General features: G+C 65.3%; 1 protein-coding gene across 9 annotated transcripts; it reads left to right on the top strand.

Annotated features, from left to right (window-relative positions):
- The first annotated feature begins 1,635 nt into the window (after positions 1 to 1,635).
- On the top strand, positions 1,636 to 21,249 carry CEP131 (centrosomal protein 131). Of its 9 annotated transcripts, XM_086685564.1 has the most exons (27): positions 1,636 to 1,846; positions 1,988 to 2,193; positions 4,015 to 4,216; positions 4,830 to 4,939; positions 5,436 to 5,550; positions 5,749 to 5,888; positions 9,719 to 9,832; positions 10,682 to 10,837; positions 12,076 to 12,193; positions 12,525 to 12,641; positions 12,889 to 13,054; positions 13,531 to 13,625; positions 14,077 to 14,373; positions 14,514 to 14,690; positions 14,765 to 14,884; positions 15,043 to 15,168; positions 15,552 to 15,668; positions 16,475 to 16,577; positions 17,313 to 17,514; positions 17,699 to 17,806; positions 17,888 to 18,005; positions 18,399 to 18,473; positions 19,353 to 19,495; positions 19,573 to 19,750; positions 19,830 to 19,993; positions 20,863 to 20,923; positions 21,001 to 21,249. In XM_086685564.1, exons 3-27 carry the CDS (start codon positions 4,031 to 4,033, stop codon positions 21,073 to 21,075), a joined length of 3,381 nt encoding a protein of 1,126 aa, XP_086541690.1. In that variant the 5' UTR covers positions 1,636 to 1,846; positions 1,988 to 2,193; positions 4,015 to 4,030; the 3' UTR covers positions 21,076 to 21,249. The 9 variants fall into 9 exon arrangements, with proteins under 9 accessions (XP_086541690.1, XP_086541691.1, XP_086541693.1 ...); XM_086685565.1 differs by lacking the exon at positions 1,988 to 2,193; XM_086685567.1 differs by lacking the exons at positions 1,636 to 1,846; positions 1,988 to 2,193 and having other exon boundaries at positions 3,523 to 4,216; positions 4,833 to 4,939.
- The last annotated feature ends 302 nt before the right edge of the window (positions 21,250 to 21,551 follow it).

Genomic DNA, 21,551 nt, shown 5'->3' with positions numbered 1-21,551 from the left:
AAGTGACACGAAAACTTATGTTCATATAAAAGCTTGAAAGTAAATGTTTACAGTAGTTTCATTCATAATTACCCCAAACTGGACACAATCCCCACGTCCCTCAATCGATGACCGATAAAGCGTGGTTCACCACCCGGTGGAATACTAGTCGCCAATGGATCGATCTCACAGTGCTGAGTAGAAGAAGCCAGACCCAAGGCTACATTCTGTAGGATTCCATCTCTGTGACATTCCGGGAAAGACAAAACAGTAGCGACAGAACACAGATTAGTGGTGGCCTAGGTAAGGGGGTGGCTGGCTTCAAAGAGGCAGCCCCTGGGTGTTTTGTCGAGAGATGTTCTGTACCTTGATGGTGGTGGTGACACAGCTACGTGCATCTGTCAAAACTCACAGAACTGCAGCCCCCAAAGTGTGAATTTCATCGTATGTAAATGTGTGTTTTTAAAAATAAAAAAGGACTTACTTTATAATAAGTGGCGTAAAGACCAGCCAACGTGCAGTGTTATAGTTTAAGGGGTAACTTTTATTGTAGAGGCCAGAGGCTTCATGGAGAGGGCGTCTGTGTTGGATGTTAGGGGATGCAGGATTGGGGCTTCCCGGGCGAAGGGAGCACAGACAGGTGAAGGGGCACGAGGTGCCTGTGGCTTCCACCTGCAGGGCAGGGAAGTCAGTGCAGTGCCCGCTTTGGGACACAGGACACTGAGGGAAGGGCCTGTGGTCTGGACTTGGGGTTACAGGTGGAAACAACTCCCAGGCAAAGACTAGTGGCGTTAGGGGTGGGGGTGACTAAAACTTTGGAGAAGGAGGCCAAAAACAAAAACAAAAACAAAAACCAAACAAAAAACCCTGAGTAAAAGAATGGAGTGGACAGTCAGAACAAAACATGTGCCACCCAGGAGTCTTGAGAGATGAAGGGAGGTGGGCCTTGGGTGCCAGGTTCAGTGACCAGGTCCTGGGGCAGGGCTGCAGGAGGAAGGGAGCCAGCGGGCCTCTGGGAGGTCTGGGCCCTAAGTGGAGTTTTTCAGGGAAGGGGCGCAGGGGGACCCACGTGTCCAGAGCAGCAGTGGGGAGAGAGCCAGGACCGCGTGGGAGCCCAGCAACGGAGTGGGAGCCCGGCCACGGCATGGAAGACCGGACTGCGTGGGAGCCCGAGGAGGACGTGAGAGCCTGGGGACAGCGTGGGAACTCGGGGACCGCGTGGGAACCGAGGAGGGCGGGGAGGACGTGAGAGCCCGGGGAGGACGTGGGAACCGGGACCGCGTGGGAGCCCAGGGCCGCTAGGATGCCAGCGCAGGCCGACCGGGTCGCTCAGAAAGAGGGGCCCGCAGCGCCACGCTGCCCGCCCCGCCTCGCCCTCGGTCCTCTCTCTTTCACTGCCTCTTCTCCCTGAGGCTCCGCCCAGGTCCCGCCCCATACCAGCAGAGATCCCGCCTCCTCTGACTGAGTCCAATCGGCGGCCCACTGCCACAAGCGGGGGGCGGGGAGATGCGCCGCTCCTCGAGGCTCCTCCCACGCCCGAACGTCCCGAAGGACAGCCAGGCGCCCAATGGGCTCTCGGGACGGCCGGAGCGGGCAGCCGGTCGGCCAATCCGGAGGCGGCGCGGGCAGGAAAGGCGGGCCTCGGTGACGGACAGGGGAGGAGGTGCCAGGCTGGTTGCTGGTTGCTAGCTGCCGCCGCTCACGCTACGGCCCGGTCGCTTCATTGTCACCTGGGCCTCGGAGCCAGGGCCAGGGTGCGAGGTCGTCAGCCTGAAGCCGGGGCCCCGGGCGTCCCACGCCGGAGGGCCTCGCACATCCCCCGCGGGCCGGCCTCGCAGGCTCCGCGCCCCAGGCCCGGCTCGTGCAGGTGAGGGGGTCCCCGCGCAGGTGACGGGCCCCAGCCCCTGTAGGTGAGGGCTGCCGCGCAGATGAGAGGGGCTCGCGCGGATGAGGGAGTCCGGGGCCCGCGCAGGTGAAGTCTTTCCCCCTTCTCCCCTACCCCGTGCAGGTGTGTCGGGGTGGGGGGCCTGCACCGGTGAGCGGAGTCCAATCAAAGGTCTCGGGTCCCACCACCTTGAGCCAGATCCTTGGGAGACTGGGAGCTGCCCGGTGGAGAAGCTGCCAGGGGTCCTGGGTCAGCCCATCTTGAGGAGTCTGGGCAGAGGCCCTGGACACCCACCGTGGGCTGCTGGGAGAGACATCTTTGTCTGCAAGGTGAGGTCTGGCCTGGAGGTTTCCACGGAGAGGCTGTGTTTACCATCCCGCGTGCTGCCGCTCCCGTGGCTGGGAAAGCTGGCCAGCCTGGGTCCAGCTGGGTGTGGCCAGTGCCCTGGGGAGAGGAGGGTGTTAAATTTCACCCACACGACCGGAAATGCATAACTGAGGACACCGACCTGGTGAATGGCAGGACAGCTCTGTGCTCCAGGCCGGAGAGGCAGGGGCACCTGGCCACGGGGCGCCCCACATGTGTGTGAGGGGGCTGGGGGGCTGAAGGAGGCCGCAGCACTGACCGTGGGTGGTAATGGCGTGTGCCTGTCGGCCCACCAGAGTCCTCGGTGGCAGGGAGGGCTGCCTCTTCTCTGTGGTACCGGCTCGTGCACTCGTCCACTCCTGTTGCTTGAGAGCTTGCCACGTGCCAGGGCCGTGTGGTCCCTGTCCTCACGGAGATAATGTTCTCCGTGAAGGGGAGGGGGTCAGACGTTGCAGACCGCCCATGAGGCAGGGTGAAAGAAAATAAAGCAGGACGAGGGAGCTAAGTGATGGCCCGGTGGCCCTCTGAATAAAGGGGGTGCCTCGTGACATCCCAGGGGAAGAGGCTCCCGGCAGAGGGACCCGCAGGATGGAAACAGTCCGGCCCAGTTTGAGGAGCTGCAGGAAGGCTGGTTTGGCTGAAGCAGAGCGAGGGGTGGCAGTGAGGAGGTCACAGAGAGAGCAGGGTCAGATCTGAGGGGTGTTGGGCATTTAGACTTTATTCTCTGTGCCAAGCGGACCCTCAGAAGGTTTTCAGCAGGGACACAGTGTGATCTGAGACCTGGTGGAGAAACATCAGCCCCGGCCGCCGTGCGGGGAGGGGTCGGGAAGGCGCGGTGCGCTTGTCCGGGTTCAGGGAGAGGGGGCTCAATCCGGGTTGTGGAGGGGAAGGATGTGTGGGGAGAGGGCACAGCTGGCTGGGTTGCTGAGGGAGCAGGTGTGGCGCTGAAGGGGAAGATGTCAGGATGAGGTCGAGGTCCTTGGCCTGAGCCAGTTACAAAGCATGACCCCTGGGGAGGGGGCAGCCAGAGGTGGGAGTCAGGGTTCTGTTTTGGTCTCTCTGGGGCTGAAGCGCCAAATGCACGGCTGGTCATGAGCCAGGAGTTAGGGAACCGAGGGGGCAGGAGCTGGCAGCCGCTGATTGGAGCCGGGAGGCCAGACGAGGTCCCCCAGGGGAGAGGGTGGGTGGAGGAGAGGCTGGGGTTGAGCCCCGGGGGCCCTCCGACTTCAGGGGTGGGAGTGGGGGGGGGGCAGCAAGGAAGGCTGTGAAGGGTGCCTGGTGCCGGGGGGGGGGGGGGGGGAACCTGGACACGAGAGGGCAGATGCCACATCGCAGAAGCTCATGGGTTTCTGGAGGTTCCGAGGAAACGGAAGGGGTTCCGTGGCCAGACAAGCTATGGCCCCTGGGTTGGGCAGCGTCAATCAGACCAAGTCCTGGTTTGAACGTGTTGAGTGTTCACGTAGCCGCCTTGTCCACACCTCAGGACGACCCCAGGAAGAGGCACTTTGTCAATATCCATTTTACAGATGAAGGAGGTGAGGCTCAGACAGATGGAGTGGCTGTCTTGGGGTGGGGGATGGGGTAAATGCTGCCTCAGGCCACCCTCAGGCAGGGTCCCTACGGAGAGGTGTCCCTGTGGCCCGGAGCCCTGCTCTGCCACGTGGCTTCTTTTCCCGACAAAGGAGCCCCACCGCCCAGTGAGGAGGGTGGCGGTGGTGTGGTGGTGTGCCGGGAGGCCTGGTTCCTCAGAAGGCATCCCCCTGCACCTCTTCTTGCCTGCTCAGGGCCCTTGCAGCCTCCATGAAGGGCTCCCGGGCCGCCAGCGCTCCCTCCGGCCCCCCCGAGGGCAGCCCAGAAGGTGTGAACCTGAGCCTGACGGGCCTCCCTCCGCCTGTGTCCTGGCGCCCCAACAGCGCCTCCGCCGCCAAGCCTATCGCCCGCTCCTTCTCCGCGGTCTCGGGCAGTGAGCCAAGGAGGAAGGCACTGGTGAGTGCTGGGGCCGGAGGTGTCCAGGGCCGGCGGGGGCTCCAGCTCACAGGTCGGAGCGATCTCCCCAAGAGGTCAAGGCCAGGGTCGGTCGCCGGTCTGAGGCAGAACCGAAATCACCAGCCTCTCGGCCCCTCTCGCTCCGCCAGCTTTAGGATTTGGGTCCTCAAGAAGCAGGGTGACCTTGGGAGGGTGGGGGAGATAAGCCCCCGGCGGCCTTGAGGAAAGCCCGGTGGGCAGGCGGGCGGCAGGCGCTGCGGCGGAAGCGAGCCCACCACGTTCCCTGGGTAGCCGGTGGTGGGGAGGACGAGGCCGGAGGACGAGGCCAGGCAGCCTCTGCCGAAGCCCCCATGCCAAGCCTCACGTACTTCCTCCCGGACCCTCACCAGCCAGGGGTGAAGGGTGCCCACTTCATCCAGGAAGACAGGGCTTCTAGAGGCTTCCCGCGGCCATGCCCGGGACCCTGCACTGCTCTCGTCCACGAGAGCCGGGAGACCCTTCTTGCCACGTCCACCCGCTCGCCCTGAATCTGTTCTTCCAGGCCTGGTGCGGCTCGGGGTGAACTGGTGAGTGTCTGAAACCCACGGGGACGGCTGTTTCTTCCTTTCTACAGGAGGCCACAGGGCCCGGAGGTTCCCGAACCATCAACAACCTTCGCAGATCTAACAGCACCACGCAGGTCCACCAGCCACCAGCCGGCCAGGCGTGGACCGGCCCCCTCAGGTGACCCCTGCCCCCTCTCAGGTGACCCCTCCCCCTCCCCCTCAGGTGACTCCCAGCACACTCCTCTCCTGCCTCTGTCAGCCCTTCTTCCAGCCCCACAGCTTGGCCACAGGCTGGGCAGCGGGGCCTGACGTGACCTGCACCCAGGCCAATGCTGCAATGGGCAGGCGGGCCGAGTCTTGACCCGTCTTATCTGCGAGTAGAGATGCGGACCCCAGGCCAGCACCCCCCATACCTGCTTCTTTCCCTTTGTCCCTGCTGCACTCTTCCCGTGGGTGTCGGGGTGGCCGCGGCCTAGGGTGTGAGCATCTCTCTCAGGCACGGTTGTCACATTATGGCTAAGAATCGACAGTTAAGCTGTTGGCTTGGGAACAGAATTCCCTTCCGGTGACCCGGCCCCTCCCGGCCCCTCGGAAGACGTGCCCGTCTGTGCTCCTGGAGCCGACCCGCCCAGACGGAGTGACTGTCCCTGCTTGGCATCCTGTCTCCGACACAGGCCAGCCGAGGACCCCCACTTCCTGACACTCTTTGAGGGCAGCCCTGGTGGGAAAAAGAGGCTGACCGGTCTAAGCAAGGCCCCCAGCGAGAGGGGAGCCACGTGGAATGTCCTGGTAAGGGCCAGGGGCTGAGTCTAAGTGTCCCTTCAAGACTGACACCCGGTTCTTTGCTGTGGCCGCACCTGTGGGAGGGGCCGGCAGCAGGGAGGGGGTCCGTGTTAGCTCCCCATCCGTGTGTGAGGCAGTGGGGGACCTGCCCGGGGCCTGGGGTCCGCGGCCTGTGCAGCACATCACGGTCTGAGGTGGCGTCAGTGTCCTCGACAGGATGACCACCCCAGGGCCTTCGACTCGCCACCCGACTCCGGGAGTCCTGGCACCCTCAGCGCGCCGGTGGGCCCACGGAGGAGAGAGTGCACCGTCCCCCTGGCCCCCAACTTCACTGCCAACAACAGGTGGGACCTGAGGCGGGTGCCACACAGGGACCCCAACCGCTGAAGCGCCTGGGGACTGAGTGTCTTATTTGTGGCCCTGTGCTTTGGAATGAATGACTGAGGGCACAAGTGACTGGTTTTCTCCACCCAGGGGCCCGGGGGGGCGGGGGGGAGGCCACGGGGTGGCACCTTGCACCCGGGGAAGGAAGCCATGGGGTGGCACCTTGCACCCGGGGGCTCTGCTGGCCCAGGGTTGCTCGCCCAGGGCTCCTGCAGGCCTCCATCCGCCCTCTCCTCTGTGGGGCGGCCTGTCTCCCCAGGACCCGAGACGCCCGGCTTAGCTCTTGAAGAGGTCGGAGTAAGGCTCAGGGGAGGTTCTTGGGCCTCCGGGAGGGGTGGAGCAGGCGGACTCGGGCGGGCCCTGCTCACTGGGTGCCGAGAGCTGGTTGGTGTGCAGGCCGCACCGCCCACGGCAGGACGGAAGCAAACACGTGCAGAGGGATGGCCACGACGCTGGGGTCTGCAGAGGGCTAGGCAAGCTGGCCTTGGTGGTGGGGCTGGTGGCCGGTGGTTGTCAGGGTGGGCAGGGGGCCTGGAGAAGCCGCCAAGGAATTCAGGGTCGGCACAGCCGCCCTCGGCTGCAGAGCCGGTCCCCCTCGCTCTTGGCCTCAGGGGGACCAGTGGGCAGAGGGACAAGGACATACATGTGCCTCAGCGCAAGAAAGAACTTCTTAACGCCCAGAACCATGCATCAGAGGAAGAGTCTTGGACCGTCTACCAGAGTCAGCACGGGAAGATTCTTCCTTTTGATGCAAGAATTTAAATTAACATTAATTTTGGAGGCACCTGGGTGGAATCAGCCGATTCTTGATTTGTGCTCAGATCACGATCTCATGGTCGTGGGATGGAGCCTGCTTGAAGTTGTCTCTCCCGCTGCCTCTCCCCCTGCCCCCCTCCCCTGCTCACACGCAGGCGCACTCCCTCTCTCTAAAAAAAACTTTTTAAATTTTAATTTCTGTCAGTGATGCATGCGCACAGCTAAATAGCAGAGCAGTGGGAGTGCCTGGAGGGCTCAGTCGGATAAGTGGCCGACTTCGGCTCAGGTCATGATCTCACGGTTCGTGGGTTCGAGCCCCACGTCGGCTTCTGTGCTGACAGCTCAGAGCCTGGAGCCCACTTTGGATTCTGTGTCTCCTTCTCTCTCTGATCCTCCCTGCTTGCTCTCTCTCTCTCAAAAATAAATAAAGATGAAAAAAAATGCTTTTAAAGCAGAGCAGCACCACACACTTAAAATAAAAGCAACAAACCCACTACCCCTTCCCCCAGAACTGAGTCCTGCTTCCCGGAACCAGCTTTCTTTCTTTCCTTTTTTTTTTTAACGTTTATTTATTTTTGAGAGACACAGAGAGACAGAGAATGAGCAGGGGAGGAACAGAGAGAGAGGGAGACACAGAATCCGAAGCAGGTTCCAGGCTCTGAGCTGTCAGCACAGAGCCTGATGCGGGCCTCGAACTCACGAACCGTGAGGTCATGACCTGAGTTGAAGTCAGTTGCTTAACTGACTGAGCCACCCAGGCGCCCCTCTTTCTTTTTTTTTTTAAAAAAAATGTTCATTTACTTTGAGAGAGAGAGTGAGCACACGTGCAGGGAGGGGCAGAGAGAGAGAATCCCAAGCAGTCTCCATGCCTTGGGGGCCGATCCCACGACCTTGGGATCATGACCTGAGCCGAAATCAAGAGTCAGACGCTTGACCGCCTGAACCTTCCAGGCGCTTCTGGAAGCAGCTACTTTCAAGCAGTTTCTTCTAGTATTTTCTAGAAAACAGTTATGAAAATGTGCTCGTGGTGTTCGTTGTTGACTGTTTTCGACCTTGGATGCATGCAATCCACGTGGCAGGCGGGCCTTTGCTCCCCTGTGGCCGCCTTGTGAGTCTTCCCCTGTCCTTCCACACTGGCAGAGCTGAGTCCGTCAGATCTGGGCCACGGGGCCACGCTGTCACGCAGGGGCTCTTCCCGGTCCGAGTTCTGAGTTCACAACTTTTTTTTTTTTTTTTTTTTGCTGTGGGACTTGGGAGCGCTGCTTAACCTCCCTGGGCCCCAGGATGCTCATTTATACTAAGGGGCCGCCGTTGTGTCTGCCCCACAGGGTCAGGAGGGTTTGAAGGGTGAGCCGGGAGCCTCTTAGAGCAGCGCAGTGCACCTGTCTTTCCCAGAGCTAGAAACGATCGCTCCTTTTTCCCTAGCTGCTTGTCTGTGTCTCGGCCGCCTGTCCCAGACTTGACAAGAGAAGGCTGAAACTGGCCTCTGCACCGGGAGCCCAGCAGGGTCCCCTCCTGTCCCAGGAGCCTGGCTTCTCCCGAGGTCCCAGCGGTCTGCCCCCCGTGCGACCTCCGCTTCCTCTGTCTTCTGTGAGCACATCCTCCGCCAGACTCCGGAGCCAGGGTGCTGGGCAGGGAGAGGTTTCAGGACTGTGCGCAGTCGTTCCCTTTCTTTGCGCCGCTGTTCCCGGGATTGGGGTTGCTGAGCGGATCCGACTACGGGCACCGCTCCCGTCTCCTCTGCCTTCCGCTCCGTCCCCGCGCAGCCCTCCGTTCCACGAGCGCCTCCTGCTCCCGAGGGCGTCTGCCTGCCTTCCGGCTCGGGGCGCGTGGTTTTCCTTCTCGCGTCTCTGACGACAGCGGGGAACAGTGGCTGGCAACCTGCACCAGCTGCGGCGGGGGGCGGGGGAGGGTGCTGGCTGGCTGTCCGTCCCTCCTCTGCGCGCAGGGACGTCTGAGGTCACCGTGCTGGGAATGTTGAAGGTGACAAACGTTGCAAGTCCGAGCTTTTCCTGCCGAACGGGCTGCTAACGCTTGTCTTTGCGGCCCGGCCCGGCCCGGCCATCAGCATGGATTCTTTGGGACACCCTCCCTCTGCTTACTGTTGTCTCCACCACATCCTGTTTGTTGGCCTCTAGCGTGCGGGTTGTTCCTCAAACGTCTGGAATACTGGCTCTGCCAGCATCTAAGAGGGGGCCCTAAAAGTTGCCTGGTGGCTCACTTGGGGGTGCCCGGGCAGGAACCCGGCTGGTGTCCTGGGGGTCCGCACGTATTAGTGTCTGGGCGGCTCAGCCTCTCTGGGTGCGGGGAGCGGGGGGGGGCGGTTCTCTGGTCGCCTGCCTCGGGGTTAGGTACCTGCCCGCCGCTGCTGTGGGCCCAGTGGGAGAGGGCATGGCGGTGTCCTGCTCAGTGCACAGACCTTGCTTCTCCTGCAAGGCCAGCCTGTTGTCTGGAGCGCAGGGTGGGCTTGGTGCCTGGGTGCGAGGGTGCAGGAGGGATCTGGGGTGCAGCGTTCCTTTGGAAGAGCCAGGCGCCCCCACTTCCGGCTCATGCCTGGGGCTCCAGGGGGGCAGACCAGCCGCTTCGGGGCCTCTCCCCCGTCCCTCCATGTGTCACTTACCACTGGCCCTTCCTCATCCTGCTAAAACTTAGCAGTCGTGTCTTGGCGGCAGCCTCCTCCCGCATTCCCTTGGTCCCTGTGTGTTTATACCGTGCGTGTTCCTTCCGGTGGGTGAGAGAGGGGCGGGGAGAGAGCGGTGTCTGCCTCCCCTCGTGTTTCCCGGGCACAGAGACGCCCATTCCCTGTTGACGGATGGCCTGACCTTCTCCCTGCAGCAGGTCTCTGCTGTTTGCAGACACCTCGGGGCCTGCTCCTTGGGAGTCCCTGGGTGGAGCTGTCCCGGGTCCCGAGAAGGCCCCTACTGTCGGTGTGGTGGCCGCGGTGGGGCCCCAGGGACGCCTGGACGGTGCCACGGTGAGACGACTCGGGCTGTGCCGCCTCCTGGAGCCTGACGCCACCCGTGTCTTCCGGCAGGAGCAACAAGGCTGCTGTGGGCAACCGCGTCACCACCATGCTGCACAACCGCTACAGCCCCTCGGAGAAGGCGCCGCCGCCCAAGAGCTCCAACCACACGGCTCCCTCCCTCAAGTAAGGCGGGCTCTGGCCTGGGGCAGGTCTGGGAGCTGATGCGCGGCGGGACCCTGGGCGCCCCTGGAGCTGCGGCCCTTGCCAGCCGGGAGCACCAGGGCAGAGAGACACCAGACCTGGGTGGGAGATCACCCCCGGCGAGGGGGTCCCTGCCGAGGAAGCCGTAGCCTCTCCCCGAGTCTCCGGCCCCCTGGCTGAGGCCAGAGCAGCCCGGACCCGTCACCCCCACCCCCCTGACCGGCACACCCGGAGTCAGGGATTGCCCGTCGGCTGTCGTGGGTCACCGTCTGGCTCTGGGATCTTGTGACTTTGAGACTTTTTCATTTTTTAATTATTTTTTTTTTGTTTATTTATTTTGAGAGAGAGCGACACACGTGGGCATGTGCTTGTGGGCATGTGCACATATGCACAGGGTTGGGGGAAGGAGCAGACAGAGAGAGAGAGAGAGAGAGAGAGAGAGGATCCCAAGCAGACTCCACACTATCAACAGAACCCGACACGAGGCTCAACCTCATGAACCATGAGATCGTGACCTGAGCCCAAGTCGAGAGTGGGATGCTTAACTGCCTGAGCTACCCAGATGCCCCAGACCTCTTTGCTTTTTGTAACGGAAAGAGCCCAGTAACCCACGACGTGGGCCCTGTGTGGGGGGCAGGTGGTCCTGGGGATCGACTAGCGTGTGGGAACCGGGGGCCGTGCCCACTCCCGATGTCCTGTGGGTGTGTCCTTCCAGGCCCAAGGCCCTGGGATGGGGCTGAGGCAGCCCCGCTTCTCGAAGGCAGAGCTGCCCACCGGGGCCGTGAGTGGGCCTGGGCCAGCGCAGCGAGCCCCTTTTTCTCTTCCCGTTAGCAATATCCTCAAGGCGGCCACCGGTGAGGGGGAGAGCGGCGGTTCCGGGAAGCCACACAAGAACTTTTCCAGCAGCAACCACGTGGCCCAGAACAACGCCGGGGCCACCCCGGGTCTGCTCAGACGGAAGGAGGTGACAGAGGAGGAGGCTGAGAGGTGACCGCGGGCGGGGGGCCGGGAGGGAGCCTGAAGCTCCCCTGATAGAAATTCCCACTTAAGAAAATGTCAGGAAGAGGCAAATCGGGAGAAGGCGGAAATAGAGCCACAGCTGCCTGGGGCCCGTGGCTGCAGAAGGGGGTCCTTCCGGGGGTGACAGAAATGCTCTAAATCTGGGTCACACTGCCAGTCGTACGACCCTGTAAATTTATGAAAAATCGCTGAACCGTATACTTGAAATGGATAGATTTTATGGTATCTAAATTGTACGTCACTAAAACTGTTAGTTAAGAAAGCATTACGTGGAAGGAAGACATAAAACTAAAAACACCCCAAATGGCCTTATGGCCCCGTCCCCTGAATCTCGCTCCAGGGGGGCAATGAGGGTGGGCTGCAGCCGGACCTTCCGCCGGGGCCCCCGGTCCAGGGTGTCGCTCCCGGTCAGGAACCTTGTGCTGGTCAGAGTGTGGGAGCCAACACCTGGTGGGTGGCCACCGCTGCTGTCCCGTGGGAGCCTGGGGACGGGGCGCTGGGGGTGGGCGCGTGGGAGGAGCTGGCAGCCAGGTGCTTCCCGCCTGGCTGTGCATCAGCGTACAGGCCCCTCTGTGCGCCTGTCCCGAAGCCGGCGACCATCCATGTCCTGGATGCTCCGTTAGGGCTTTTGCTGAGTAAATCGGCAGGGGGTCCTTAGAGCCGGGGTTAAGGCTTTTTAGAGTTTACTCAGCTTTACTGAGTCAAAGTGATTGATGTACGATAAAATGCACCCGTTTTAGATGTATTGCTGGCTGAGTTTGGGCGCGTGTATGCAGCTCTGTGGTCTGCAGGTACAGCCACCAAGACACAGGACGTCCGTCACCCCCAGAACCCCCGGAGGGCTTTTATCCAGCTCCAGACCCCACCCTGGCCACACCCATCTGTTCCCTTAGGGCTTTGCCTTTTCTAGAATAGTCTATGGCCCGAGTACTCAGCCTGTGGCCTATCATGCCCGGCCAGGTCTCTGGTTTGTTGCTTTTTGTCGGTGAATAGCATCCACCATCAGGACTGCAGCGCCCACCCACAGACCCACAGCCGGGTGTGCCGGGCACGGCGCTGGGCCTTTGGGTTATTTCTGGTGACTGCGCACAGAGCCTGCGAATGGGCGTTTTCACCTCCCCTGGGGAGTGCGGCCGTCACTCGCTCACCCGGGTCGGCGGCTGCCTGGGGCCCTGCCTCAGTCCTGCGCCCTCCTGCCCCCGCAGGTTTATCCACCAGGTGAACCGGGCTGCCGTCACCATCCAGCGCTGGTACCGCCAGCAGGTGCAGAGGCGCCAGGCCAGAGCCGCCCGTCGGGAGCACCTGCTCGCGTCGAAGCAAGAGGTCAGCGGGGGGTGTGTGAGCTGTGCCCCGAGGAAGCAGGCGGGAATCCCAGGGGACCCGGCTGCATACAGTGGGGTTTCTGGGACCAGCGGGATTGAAACGTGGAATTGCCCCATGGGCCCACACCCCATGTGGGGGCTCCCTTCCTCCCTGCCCTGAGTCAGGGCCCCTGCTCCGAGATGCAGAGCTGTCTCCCCACTCGAAGGAGCCGCTGGCCACCCGCAGGGAGGCAGGCTGGGGGACCGGGGGCGGATGGGGGGGTGGTCCCGTGGAAACCCAGGTCTGGACGAGCACCCCCACCTTCGCCATCAAACCAGCTGTGGTTCCACAGGAACAGCGGCAGCAGCTGGGAGACAGGAACGTGCCGGACCTGCAGCAACAGAAGGAGGCGGCCAGGAGGAAGGTCCGGGAGGAGAAGGCGCGCCAGGCCAGGCGATTGGCCGTTCAGGTGCCTGGGGTGCCCTGAGCAGGAAGCCCAGGGCGGAGTCAGCAGACAACTGCTGGGTACACCCCCTGTGCCTGAGAGCGAGACTGTGCTCCTGGGGGACCCCTGCCTGCTGCCTTCCCTGAGCCCTCCTGCCCCCAGCCCCTGGACGCTGGGCCTCGGGGCAGCTTGGTGGGGGGAGGGGGGACGGGAAGGGCAGGGCAGCCGGCTTGTGCTGGGCGAGGCTGCTCAGAGGGGCCCCTCACGGCAGGAGCTCCAGCAGCAGAAGCGAGCCCAGAAGTCAGGCGATCCTGAGCCTGGGCTGCAGAAGGAAGCGCGAGAGACCGAGAAGCCCCAGCCCGCTCAAGAGTCCGCCCTGAGGCCGGGCAGCACCGCTCGGGCCCACCGGACCCACAAGGCCAATAACACCAGCGCGGGTGAGCCCGACAGAGGCCTGCTCCACCTCTGCCTCCCAGCTCTAGGCACTCTCAAGGTCATGGCCCTGCCCCATGCCCCGCCCCTTCCCTCTGGGAGGGCAGTGGCCAGGAAGGAGGCGTGGCCTCTGCTGCCGTCCCTTGGCTCCGCCTGCTTCCGCCCTGGAGGAGGGGCCTCGGCTGTGCAGACCCCTCCCGCTTCTCCACCGTCGCCCCTCTTGTTCTGAAGCTGGACACGATGACCCTAACGACCAGTGAGGCCGAGGGTTCTGGGGTGGTTGCACCAGTTTCCCTGACCTTTCACCCCAGAAGGTCAGGGTTCCGGAATGTTCCCTCTGCTCCGCATGCAGTCTGCCGTGGTCCCCGCTGCCACGTGCTCCCCCTCCCGTGCGTGTGGTCTCTTCTCAAGGGCCCCTCCAGATTTGCTGCCCCCAGGTGGGGCGATGCCCCCGTGACCAACGCTCTGCTCTGTCGTGCAGGAGCTGGCTTCCGTTCCGCAGGCACAGAGGACCCCTGCCAGCCGGCCTCCAACTCCTACCCAGAGCCCCGGCAGTTTCCAGAGAACAAGCCTCAGGTGTCCATACAGCCCTTTCTGTCCACCCTCCCCCTCAGCCTGGGTGGCCCGAGCCCGCCCCTGCGTGGCTGTGGGGTCACTCAGACTGGGAAAGGCTGCCGGGAATGGGTCTTGTTGCCCTAAGGTGGGGCGGGGGGCAGTGTCTCACGATTGCCCTGGAATCCGTCTGGGCTCTCACAGATGCCCTGGGGTGGGGCCCGAAGTCCGTGCCCACAGAAGAGCGCAGGAAGCTCAGAGGTAGGGTGTGGGCCGAAGCCGCCGGGCCGAGGGGCGAGGAGGCCCGGCCACCCTTCTCCTTTTCCTGGAGGTGGGTCGGGGTGCACCTGATCCATGTGGCTGAGTGGCCGTGGGCCGGTGCAGAGGAGGCCTTCCTCTCCCTGCCTGCACAGATCTCTGGGGGTCTTGGCCTCTAATGGCCTCAGCGGTTGTCCCTCCTGCCTGTCCGCTGCAGGATGCCGGCTCCCAGGACGTGGCCAGTGAGGATCTGGCGGTGGTGGGCCCCGCCAAGGGCAAGGCCCAGTCCAGGGCGACCCTGGATGAGCTGCTGGCTACGCTAAGGCTGCTGGAGGAGGAGCCCGAGCCGCTGCCCAACCCCAGGGCCTATCACAAGGACAAATACTCCTGGACCGACGAGGTGACCGCGGGCTGCCCAGGAGTGGGGAACGGGTGCCGCCTCTCCGCCAGCGTGCCCCTGGGCGATGCCCTGCAAGCATCCGGGCAGGCTGAGAGGCCCTTCCTTCCAGACCAGGTCCGGCCGCCTTCCCCAGCCGTCCCTGCACTCGCTCCACCCCTGCCTCCCACCCGGGGGTCCCTGAGGAGCTCCCGGAGGGCCAGCCCAGTGTCCTCGGCCTCCCCTCAGCCCCTGATGCCGTGCCCCCTCCCCTGTAGGAGGACGATGCCAGCTCCCTGACGGCAGACAACCTGGAGAGGTTTGGGAGGCTGGGCACGTGTGCCAGTCCCCCCGAAGACGGGGCTCTGCTCTCAGAGGCCAAGCTGCAGAGTATCATGAGCTTTCTGCACGAGATGGAGAAGTCGGGCCAGGACCGGCCGGCCTCAGCCCCTCAGGTGCGGAGGGTCCCCGGGGAGGGCGCCAGGTCATCACCTGCCTGGCCGTCACCTGACTCACACCGCCTTCCCAGGGGCTGGTGCCGGACGAGGGGCACCTGGAGCCCACGTCCACGGTGAGCTCGTCTGTGATGCGGCTGAAGCTGGAGGTGGAAGAGAAGAAGCAGGCAGTGGGGCTGCTGCAGAAAGCGCTGGTAATGTCCCGCCGGTTCCCCGTCCCGTCCCCATCCCTGTCCCCGTCCTGGGCCGTCGCCGCGTCACCACCCTGGCAAATCCTCACACACGCTGCAGGGCCATTACTGCTTTGCCCCTGGTCCCCAGTGTCCCACCTCTCCTCCCCCCACCCCCACAGGTGCAGCAGCGGGACCTCACCGTCAGGCGGGTCAAGGAGACTGAGAAGGAGCTGGGCCGGCAGCTGCGGCAGCAGAGGGACCACTACGAGGCCACCATCCAGCGGCATCTGTCCTTCATTGACCAGGTGCCACCGCCTAGGCAGCCGGGCACCGGGGAAGAGGGGCCGGGACCTGCTGGGCCCAGGGGGTCGTTGGGTTCCAGACTGGCTTGGGCTGCACGGACACTTCTAGACCCACGGGGCTTCCTGGCAGGCCTGCTGCTCCCTTGTGTAGAAACCGCAGCATCTTCCGTGTGGGAGCTGCTTGACGGGCCAGCCCAGGGCGTCAGTGGGTGGGTGCTCTCCCTGAGGCCACGTCCCCCGGCCACGCCCCTTGTCCACAAGCGCTCGCTCCTGCAGTCTCGGCCCCAGGGGAGCCCGGGACGGGAGGGGAGGGGAGGTCAGTGGTCACAGGGGCAGGGCCCCATCTCAGGGCAGCCACCTGAGCCCCGGCCCTTGACCCGCCACAGCTGATTGAAGACAAGAAGGCCCTGGCAGAGAGGTGCGAGGCTGTGGTGGCGGAGCTGAAGCAGGGGGACCAGAGGCGCAGGGACAGGGAGGCCCAGGTGCAGGAACAGCATGAGCTGGTGAGCCCCTCGGGTGGGTGGCCGCGGCTGGAGTGGCGGCTCTGCAGCTCCAGCGCTCTCGGGCCCTGTGGGCGGTGGGGGTTGGGGGGACAGCCTCAGAGCAGGGGAGTCATGGGGGGTTTGAGAGCAAGATCACTGGGCCCACCGTGGAGGCTCGGGCCCGTGCCCCACACCCGGGACGAGGTGCCGCCCCAGCCCAGTCTCGTCCCTCTCTGGGCTGGAGCTGCGCTGGGTGCTAGACCCTGGGGCGGAGCCGGTTACCCCTCCCGTGTCACATACAAGGAGGCGGGGCTGGGAGGAGCCACCACCTGCCCTCAGTGCTGGCTGAGTGGGAGCCTGAACTGCCCCAGCTCTGGGCCCCTGGGCGGAGGGACCTCCCCTAGCTTTCCTGGCTTTGCCGCCGAGGCCAGGGCCCTGCCTCATCGGGCTTTACTGGCAGCACCAGCCTTCTCCCCTGCCCAGCTTCACTTCCCACGGTGTGGGCGACGATGGCCCCCAGGCCGAGAGCTGGCTCTGGGGGGGGGGGGGGGGCACCAGCATTGTTAAGCCCCCTCCCCCACAGCGACCGCAGGGGACAGCCAGGGTTGGGGGGCCTTCCGTCACGCAGAAGTGGGGACTCGGGGTACCCCAGTAGGGCCTCTGCAGGCCGATTACTTTCCCCCATCTCAAGCCTCCAGACTGGATCCTGCCTCCACCTCCAGGGAGGGCAGAATAGGACCACTGGCGAGTGCAGGGCCCCCGGGGCGGGGGTGGGGGGTGGCTGAGGGGCCGGGGTCTCTGTCGACTTCCTGTCTCCTTGCTGGCAGGAGATTAAGAAACTCAAAGAACTAATGAGTGCCACTGAGAAAGTCCGCAGAGAGAAGTGGATCAATGAGAAAACCCGAAAAATCAAGGAAATTACAGTCCGAGGTGGGGACGGGCCACACCTCGCTGGTCAGATGCTGACAGGCCACACGGCCCAGGGGGAGGCATGGGGGCCTTTGAGCAGGAACAGCAGTTTCGGCTATGCCTGCAGTAGAGACGGCCTTCCAGGGCAGCTACGGGGCCTCAGGTGCTGCCGTCCAGCCAGCTTCAGGCCCGGAGGAGGCAGGGAGGGGGCTGGCCACACGGGCCAAGGACCTGGGACGGAGGGTGGGTCCAAGAGGAAGGGCGTGGCCTTCCCTCTGCGGCCTGAACTCTTTCACCTTCCGGGGGTGCCAGCCAGGTGGGAGCATGGGGGACACACGGGGTTCCCTGCCACCTGGTCAGAGAGTAGGTCTGAGGGCTGACAAGGCTGCACCCACCACGCCTGGCCTGCGCCCGGCCCTCCTGCTCTAGGACGCTCTCTTCCCCAGTGACGGTCGCCTCCAAGGGGAGACCCCTTGGGCCAGAGCTCCACGGAGGCTGCAGGGCCGCCCAGAGGGAGAGGGATGGTCGTGGGCCCAGGTGGACTCAGCCTCGCCTCCACTGGAGCCTGGGGGGGGAGGGGGGAAGGGGATCCCCTGGGGGGGAAATCTCCTGGCTGGATTGCAGTTCTGGTGTCACGGTGGGCGAGAATGGGGGGTCCCCTACAGCACTGGGGGCAAGGGTCAGGGCTGTAGGCAGCAGAGTGGGCAGAGGTCAGGGGTCCTCTGCGGCCCCTGCACAGCGGCGCCCTCCCTCCAGGCCTGGAGCCCGAGATCCAGAAGCTGATCGCCAAGCATAAGCAGGAGCTGAAGAAGCTCAAGGGCCTGCACGAGGCGGAGCTGCTGCAGGCGGACACGCGCGCGGCGCAGCGCTACGGCCGCCAGGTGGAGGAGCTGCGGGAGCACCTCGAGCGCGAGAAGGAGGCGCTGGGCCAGCAGGAGCGGGAGCGCGCCCAGCAGCGGTGCGTGGGCCCCGGGGACGGGAGGATGCGGAGCGGAGCAGGGGAGGGCGGGGGACGCGGAGGCTGGCGCCGGGGGCGTGGCCTCCCTGCAAACCCCTTGAAGACGGCGGCGGCGTCCCCGGGCCTCCGGGGCGGGCCGGCCACAGTGGCAGTCGCCCCCAGCTGAGGCTCTCTCGTCCCTCAGCTTCGAGCAGCACGTGGAGCAGGAGCAGCGGGCCCTGCAGCAGCAGCGACGGCGGCTCTACGGCGAGGTGGCCGAGGAAAAGGAGCGGCTGGGCCAGCAGGCAGCCAGGTGCCACCGGGAGGGGCCCGGGCGCCGAAGGCCGCCACCACTCCCCCACCCAGCTGACCTCTCACCTCCCCCTCCCCCCAGGCAGCGGGCAGAGCTGGAGGAGCTGAGGCAGCAGCTGGAGGAGAGCAGCGCTGCCGAGGGCCGGGCCCTCAGGGCCGAATTTGAGAAGGGGAGAGAGGAACAGGAGCGCAGGCACCAGGTGGGCAAGCCCGCGACCCACCGCGCCCCGCCTCGCACCTTTGCCCTGGCGCTCCCCCTCCCCCGTCCCCCTGCGTCTCCTGCGTCCCCGTGCACCCTTCCACGTTCCCCCGTCGCCCCCTCGTCCCTCCCCTCTTCCCTGCGTTCCGCAGCCCCCGCCCCCGCGCTCCGGCGCCGCATCGCCACCCCGTCAGCCGCTGCAGGGCCGTGGGGGCACCGTGTCAGGGTCACTATCCGTGACTGATCCCACCTGCCAGAATGGCGGCCACTTGGAGAGCTGGGCAGATCCTGCAGACCGTCTCCCCTGCTCCCCTGCACACCCTCAGCCCAGCTGGCCCTGGGGGGGCGGGGCTTCAATGCCTGTTCTCACGGTGTCGCCCACCCCCCCCCCCAGATGGAGATGAAGGCCCTGAAGGACCAGCTGGAGGTGGAGCGACAGATGTGGGAGGCCAGTTGTGCCAAGAAGGAGGTGGGGAGCGGGAAGCCGCGGTGTTTCTTCCTGCCCCGCACCCCGGACACCAGAGCAGGCGGCATGGGGTTCCATGCTTCCGTGGCCTCGCCGAGGGCAGGGTTGTCACGGTGTCACAGTCGGTCAGCTCAGGGGTCGGTGGCATTGTGCTAGTGTGTGTGTGCAACACCTGAGTGCGTCGCCAGGAGGCGGGAGAGGTGGGGGGGGGGGCAGACCCGGCTGACGTCAGAGGAGGCTGTTCCTCGCCCCTGCCCTCCAGCTGGCTGCTCTCAGGGTTAACACTCAGCCAGCGAGCAAAAGGGGAACACTTAGGAGGCGGTCTCCCCCCTTATCTTCCAGTGCCTTCCACAGGCACGGACTGTGCCACCAGGCTCACTCGTCCCGGAAGGAGGCTGTGGTGGACAGGTGCACAGGGCCACACATGAGGCGATGGCCCGTCGGCCTAGTGACAAGGCCTCAGCAGTGGCCAAGCAGCCTCCCTGCGTGCCCCGTAGCTGTGCACAGCGGCCACTGTATTTGTGGGATGTGTTTGCAGATGTGGGCAGCTGGGTCAGAGGCCGCGTGGTGTGAAACCTGACCTGAGTTTCCAAATTGCCTTCCAAAGGCCTGCCCCGTCTGGGCCTTCGCTCGCCAGGCCTGGAGGTGTCCCTTCCTGTTCTCAGAACCAGGATCTGGTCCCTCCTTTGACCCTGGCGGGTCTGGGTCTGGCAGCAGACTCTGGCTGCACCGCTAATGTTCCCACGTGTGCCCCTGCTCTGTCCCGTCCTGGGTCGCCCTGGGTCCGAAGATCCACCGTGTGAGCTGCCGAGTGGGGGGGGGGGGGGGGGGCTGGACCTGGGGGGACGTGGCCAGCCCCACCAAGCCCCATGCGCCCCCCAGGAGGCGTGGCTGCTGACCCGGGAACGGGAGCTGAGGGAAGAAATCCGGAGAGGCCGGGATGAGGAGATCGAGCTGGTCATCCGCCGGCTGGAGGCAGACATGACGCGCGCCAGGGAGGAGAGCGAGCGGGCCGCCGAGAGCCGGTGAGGCCTTCTCCCGGCGGCCCCGGCGCGGCCCCGCGGCCCCGGAGCCCCCTGACCCTGCCCTGCCGGCCCCCCAGCGTCAGGCGCATCCGGGACAAGTACGAGACGGAGCTCTCGGAGCTGGAGCAGTCGGAGCGGAAGCTGCAGGAACGGTGTGCGGAGCTGAAGGGGCGCCTTGGGGAGGCCGAGGGGGAGAACTTGCGTCTGCAGGGCCTGGTGCGGCAGAAGGAGAGGGAGCTGGCCGACGCGGCGGCGGTGAGCGGGGCGGGCAGGGGCGGGCGGGCGGCCCCAGCGCATCCGGGTCCCCGCTCACACCCGCCCTGTGCCGGCCCAGGTGAACGAGCAGCTGGTCAGCGAGCGGAGCGGACTGGCCGAGGTGCTCCGCCAGGAGTTCGCCGACCGCCTGGCAGCCTCCGAGGAGGAGACCCGGCAGGCCAGGGCCCAGCTGGAGCAGCTGACCCGGGAGAAGCAGGCGGAGCTGGAGGAGGTGCACGGGAGGTGGGCCGTGGGCTGGAGCGGGGGGGGGGGGGGGGGGGGGGGGGGGGAGGTCCCTGAAGGGCACGGGGGAGGGGGAAGGGGGGGACACAGTCTGGAGCCGGGATCCTTGGGGAGCAGAGGGGGGAGAGGTGGGCCGTGGGCTGGAGCCGGGGTCCCTGGGGGGCACGGGGAAGGGGAAGGGGGGAACACAGGCTGGAGCCGGGGTCCCTGGGGAGCACGGGGGAGGGGGAAGGGGGGAACACAGGCTGGAGCTGGGGTCCCTGGGGGGCACGGGGGAGGGGAGAGGGGGGCAGGGTCCCGCAGCTGCAAATGACAGGACCCTCGGCCTGAGAAAGGGGAGCCTCCTTGCGGCTGAGGCAGAATGGGGCCCGTCAGCAGCTGCTGTGGTCTCCCTGTGAGGCGCGGCCCCAGGGCCCGGCCGTCCCAGCGGGACTAGGGTCTCCCCTCCTGCCCCAGGAGCGCGGCCTCCAGAGAGGCCTGGGCGAAGCAGCAGCAGCTCACCTGTGGGAGGAGTCCCAAGGTGGGGGCGGGGGTAGCAGCGGGCAGCGCCCCCAGCCCCGCAGGCCCCTCAGTCCTTCCAGAGAGGCGGGGCTGGGGGCGGGGCCTTTTGTCCTCAGGGCCGCAGGGAGCGGTCCTGGTGCCAGGGTTTCCTCTCTGGGCTCTGGCCCGCCGAGGCCTGTTCTGCGGGCAGCGGCCCGAGGCCAGCCATGGGGGTCACAGCGCCAGGCGTCAACCCCTCCAGGCGGCCCGGTGCCCTCGGGCGGCAGGGCTGGGGTGGGGTGGGCAGCAGAACTGCCCCTCCTGCTCTTCGGGGGACGGAGGCTCCGCCCTGCCACCCTCAGCTGCCCGGGTCCGTGTTCGCCCCGCAGGGTGAAGGTGGCCCTGGCAAAGAAGGAGGAGGCGGTGCGCGGCCTCCGGAAGCAGCACGAGGTGGGTCCCCGAGGCCGGGGCCGGGGGCGGGGGCGGGGGCGACTGGGGCCTGACTGCAGGTGGCCCGCGTGTTGCAGGCCGCCGTGAAGCGGGCCGACCAGCTGGAGGAGCTGTTGGAGCAGCGCAGGCGGCCGTTTCCGAGCGCCAAGTGACCGAGAGCAGCCCAGACGGCGGGGACTGCAGGGCTGAAGGCGCTCGGTGGGGCGTGGCCCCCGTCAGGCCCTGGCCTTCCCTCCCCCTTCCCTCCCTCCGCCCCGGGCTCAGGTTATCCTGAGGCTAGAGCGCCGGGGCTGCATTTTAACAGTAAAGAGGTGTTTTTAGTACTGGTGTGATTCTGCCTGATCTCTCTCTCTGCTGGGCAGGGTCCCCAGCTCTGTTCTCAGTCCTACTGCCTGTGCTCCCGGCCTGGCCCGGTCCCCCCCCCCACCCCCCCAGCCCCTGGGGTTGAGTCCCAGCCCCCGAGCACAGGGAATGTCTGTCTGTTCCAGCCCGGGCTCTCCCGGGCTCCCTAGCTGGCTGGCCCTGCCCTCCGAAGGAGCTTGGAGGCTCTTCCCCTGCCCTCTTCGGATGCCCCAGCTGTGGTTGTGCTCCCCCTGTGGCAGAGACCCTCTTATTCCTCCCCCCCCCC

The sequence above is a fragment of the Puma concolor genome, chromosome E1, assembly GCF_028749965.1.
Source record: "Puma concolor isolate L17-30 chromosome E1, mPumCon1.1.hap2, whole genome shotgun sequence".
Taxonomy (NCBI): Eukaryota; Metazoa; Chordata; class Mammalia; order Carnivora; family Felidae; genus Puma; species Puma concolor.
The sequence above is the reverse complement of the archived record's forward strand: the minus strand, read 5'-3'. Positions and strand labels throughout refer to the sequence as shown.

Bases quoted from the DNA above. Each gene is read 5' to 3' on its own strand.
- CEP131 (XM_086685565.1), top strand. From the start codon at position 4,031: ATGAAGGGCTCCCGGGCCGCCAGCGCTCCCTCCGGCCCCCCCGAGGGC. The intron at 5,889-9,718 runs GTGGGACCTGAG...GTCTTCCGGCAG, and splicing joins AACTTCACTGCCAACAACAG to GAGCAACAAGGCTGCTGTGG. The intron at 9,833-10,681 runs GTAAGGCGGGCT...TCTTCCCGTTAG, and splicing joins CACACGGCTCCCTCCCTCAA to CAATATCCTCAAGGCGGCCA.